The sequence below is a fragment of the Mesitornis unicolor genome, unplaced genomic scaffold (genome assembly GCF_000695765.1).
Source record: "Mesitornis unicolor isolate BGI_N332 unplaced genomic scaffold, ASM69576v1 scaffold32162, whole genome shotgun sequence".
NCBI lineage: Eukaryota > Metazoa > Chordata > Aves > Mesitornithiformes > Mesitornithidae > Mesitornis > Mesitornis unicolor.
Genome location: NW_010170401.1, coordinates 8,856 through 13,108, shown reverse-complemented (window position 1 = coordinate 13,108; position 4,253 = coordinate 8,856). Strand labels below are relative to the sequence as shown.

The following is a 4,253-nucleotide window of genomic DNA, read 5'->3' as shown; positions in this document are numbered from 1 at the left end:
GCTGACAGCAGGCAAAAGCATCCATTCTGTGCTGTGCCAAATCCCCCTCCTGTCCCTCTCAGGCTTTTCCTTCAACTTCTCCGTGTTTCCTCAGAGCGCACAGCCACGTCCCAAACACTCAGCAAGGCAAGAGCAGGATCTCCCTCATGGCCCTGCCTGCCTCCTCGGGTCTCCAACCCCAGAACCTCACACCAGGAGTCACCAACACGGCACACACGCAGCAAGCAGGGCTCCAGCCACTGACACGTACTGCTTGGATGAGTCTTGGAGACTCTCTTTTATTTTCCTGGTCAGAGTGATGTGTGCATGTGACAGCAGCAGCACAACACATACAGCACAGACAGGGATCCACCACTTGGGCCCCTATTTCCTCCCCCCAGGCAGTCTCCAGTAGGGGAAAGAAAGCACAGAAAGAGAAAGCAGCTGCCAAGGGGTTACAAAACCTCTTTGGTCCCATTAGCTTAAGGCCCCCAGCCCTTGTCTTTTCTGTCAGCAAAGCGTAGGCAAATCAAGCAGCAAGGGTGAGGTGAAACAAGGTCCTGTGAGTGGAGGGAGGGGAGGAAGCAGAAGGCAGAGGAGCAGGAGGCGCAGTGTATTCACACCATCACTGTGCTGCACGAGCCCTGTGCCAGCAGGTGAGGAGGGACAGGGATGTCCCAGGTCCAGCTACAGCACAAACCCCTCCCGGCAGCGCCTGCAGGGTTATGAGTTTTGCAGCACTTGCTCTGCTCCAGTTTGTCTGGGAACGCACAGGCTCTGTTAACCAAGGTAAGGCATTACATCATGGCAAGGTATCATTGCTATAGTTTAAGAGATATAAATAAAGCCCAGGTCTGACCAGGGCGAGCGTAGGCACAGCACCCCAGGCAGAGGCAGCGTGTGACTTCTCTGAGAGCCAGCGCTGCCCCGTAGCCCAGTGGCTGTGTAGCTTACAGCAAGAAGAGGTTTCTTCAGGTCAAGGCACTCCAGGAGTCGCTGCCTGTGGCGGCAGAGCACCATGCACAGTCCCACGGCCAATGTAAACCAAACACCCCAACACAGCTATTTTCTACCTTCGGTCTTTGGTAAGTGCTAACATCAGCATCGCCCTGTGCTAGCACAGAACTGCAGGAACAGGGCAGCCAGAGCACCCCTTCCTCAGGGCAAGGCAGCCTGAGACCCCTGGACAGAGCCTCCTGTCTCCAGCTTTGGGATTTTACTTGTTGGAGAAGATGCTGCCTTAGTTCAGAGCAGGTTCACCCCGTGCTTCAGCAGCTTTTGCTTGGCCTTGCTTGGCAAGCTGAACGCGCTGTCGTGAGGGTTGGGAACACCCGAGTTGCGGAGTGGAGCACCCAGCTGCTGGAAGTAGGTTTCGTGGACGGGGTTCCTGCAGGCGTACACGGCCGTGGAGGCGTTCCTGGCAGGACAAGGAGAAGCAGTGGTCAGGATTGAGAGCTTGGTGCAAGATCCCCTTCACTAACCGGGCTGGGCATTGGGATGCTTACAGTGCTGGATTCCCTGCTATTGAGAAGGAGTTTTAGGCCTCACTCTCAGCAGAGCAAAGGGACACAGAGCTAAAGTGGGCACCAAAACCCTGCAGAAGGTCCCAGGGAACCAGACCCTCCTTCTCAAGGGTCCTGGCATCCTAAAAGTGAAAGCCTCATACATCTCACCCTCGGGACCTGCTCAGCAGCATTAACACCTCTGCATGTGGCCATCCTCCGAGAGCCTCCCCTGCTGGCAGAGCAGCCCAGCGCACCAAGAGCTGGTGGTTAAACACTCCCCGTGTCCAACGTCCCATCCTTCCCAGAGGAACCTGCCCCACTGCTGCTGTCCACAGCAAATCCCAGCACAGCACCTTTGCAGCAGGAGCCACATGAGGTTATCTGGTCACCAACATAGCAAATAATCAGGTACTGCAACCACGAAAGCTGAAGCTGTTGATTAAAAACCACCACTCGGTATTTACCTGCAAGGACTGGCAGGGAGCAAAGCAAAGGACTCTGCATTCCTCCTCGACAGAGGAAAGCAGCAACTGATATGTTTGCTGACACCCTGCTGTGACAGCTCTCCATAAAATAAAGCAGTTTTAGTCATCTTGTTACTCAGGCTGATTCACACACGGAGTTGCTTTTTTTGGGGGCACCACAGAATACGCCAGCTAAGGCGGTAGAGAATTTAAGGAGCCAGTCAAAGTAATGCTAAACAAGGAGTGCTCCAGCACCCAAGTGTATGATTCAACACTCCCTTGGCAAGCTGTGGCAGAGAAGTGAAACAGTGGAATTCCCAGAAGCATCTTTATTTCACCGTGTTTTGGGCAAACAAGCAGGGCCAGGCCAGCAGAGTCTCTGTGTCCTCGCCGTGAGCCGCTGCAGGGCCGGGGGCAGCGCTGCAGCACAGGACCAGCTGCAGACACGGCTGCGATAAGACCATCTCGCCTGGCGCATTACAATTGAGTTTGCCACGCACGTTACAGCGCGTTTCCAACCCGACAAGCCGTGCAAGAAAACAAAATCTAGGTTGCCAATTCTGGGCGCCTTTGGCTCCCAGCCGAGACACAAATTTATTAGGAACGGCTATATTTAAAACTGCGTCTTAGAACCTTATGGTGCCAGGAACTGGCAATATTTTAGCGTTGTGTCTTAATCCAAGCCCGTGGCACAACTCAGCTGTGCCTTGGTGCCACCGTAGCCTCTCAACACCCAAATCACGCTGCAGGCAGGACACCAAGTAACCCACATCTAAAGGGCAAACCTTAGGGCATAAGGTGACGTGACTGACCCTTGGCAAGAGACACCAGTGTGATTACACCACCTGCCAAACCTCAGCCAGCTTTAGGAAAGGGGTTCCCCCCTTTCTGCCTATTCTGTGTGCCACACAGCACTCCTGGGCCCAGCAGAGGAGGGAGTGATAAGCACACCTTACCTAATTATCACCTCTGAAGCAGCCGGGAGCTGGTTGAAGTCGGAGTGGATCAGCGTAACAGCTCTCAGGAAGTGCCGGTCCAGGGGGCCGAGCGTGTGGGGCAGGTTGGCTGCAGAACAGGAGTAAGAGGTGTGTGTTAAAAGGAAGAAGTGTGAGGAGCGTGCCCCCCTTTACTGAGTGGGAAAAGGCTGTGCACCTCCCCAACAGACCCTGGGTAACAGAGACTGGGTGACGCTCTGGGTGTCAAGAAGGCCTGAGAACTGGGTTACCCAGAGTCACTTTCCCTAAAGCTCTTCTGAGCTGCAAAGAGCCAGGACACTGCCTGTGAGGCTGCCAGGAAAAGGGAAGCATTGCAATGAACTGCAGCAATGTGTGCAGAGGGCCTTCTGGTCTACCCATTGATCCAGGGCAGTGGTCTCCAAACTGCTGGCTACTACCTGCTCCCAGTTTGTGTAGCCAAAAATTACTGACACACACCATTGTACAGAGGGACAAAAGGCACCCAACAAAAGGGAGGTTGGATTTGAAGAGGATGCCAAGTCCTGTCCTTGGACCTAGCCCTTAGCAGAACCCCAAGCACCACCTTTCTGAGCAAAGCACCAGTGGCAGCAGCTCCATCTTCTCAGGCTCTCATCCAAACCAAGTGATCCACAAGCAGATTATAAACTCACAAAAGACAAAGCTTCCTCAATAGGGCCTTATATCCAGGCTATTTGCTAAGTGTTACAGCAAGTAATGCTTCTGAGAAGTTGTCTGAAGCGTGAGAAAAGGTTACCATGAACCCTGCTCCCCTCCTCCCTCCCTCTGATCCAGAGACATGGGCTTACCCGTGAGCACATTCTGAACGCAGTCATAGTGAGTGAAGCTGTAGGTTGTCCTGGCTGAGGATGAGGAGTCTTTGGGCAGGGTCTCCCTCAGATGAACCTCGAGGCCGTTGAGAGAAGCCAGGCTGCTGTGGTACTGTGGACACAGCAAATAAAGGCATGGGTTAGAGCAGAAGCCCTCTAACCTGAAAATAAGCCATTAAACCACCTGATGCTATTAATTACAGGAAAACACAAGCCTCCATTAATTTACCATCAAACATTACTCTCCAGACCTTGTTTTCACATCCTGGCCATGGCTTTTAGCTGCAGCAAGGAATATTCCTTTGCTTGCCAGCCCTTACCTTACCAGTATGACACAGGATGCAGCTTTACAGGCTGGGTTTAACTGCCTGCAGCATCTCCATCTCAACACAAATAAAACCAATGGGCATCCAGGCTCTGCTCCCAGCTTCTGCCCAGCTGCAGGCAGGGCACAGGCAGATTAACTCCATAATCCTCCAGCCTCCCGTCTGCTTTCCCATG

The 4,253-nt window shown here is 53.3% G+C and overlaps 1 protein-coding gene across 1 annotated transcript in view; it reads right to left on the bottom strand.

Moving 5' to 3' along the window:
* Positions 1 to 1,224: 1,224 nt before the first annotated feature.
* Positions 1,225 to 4,253, bottom strand: part of HPS4 (Hermansky-Pudlak syndrome 4) — an 11,059-nt gene continuing 8,030 nt past the window's right edge. The window contains exons 10-12 of the mRNA XM_010179680.1: positions 3,732 to 3,864; positions 2,905 to 3,013; positions 1,225 to 1,396 (exon numbers count right to left, since the gene is read on the bottom strand). Coding sequence (XP_010177982.1) covers positions 1,225 to 1,396; positions 2,905 to 3,013; positions 3,732 to 3,864 — 414 coding nt within the window. The remainder of the gene's footprint in view (positions 1,397 to 2,904; positions 3,014 to 3,731; positions 3,865 to 4,253) is intronic.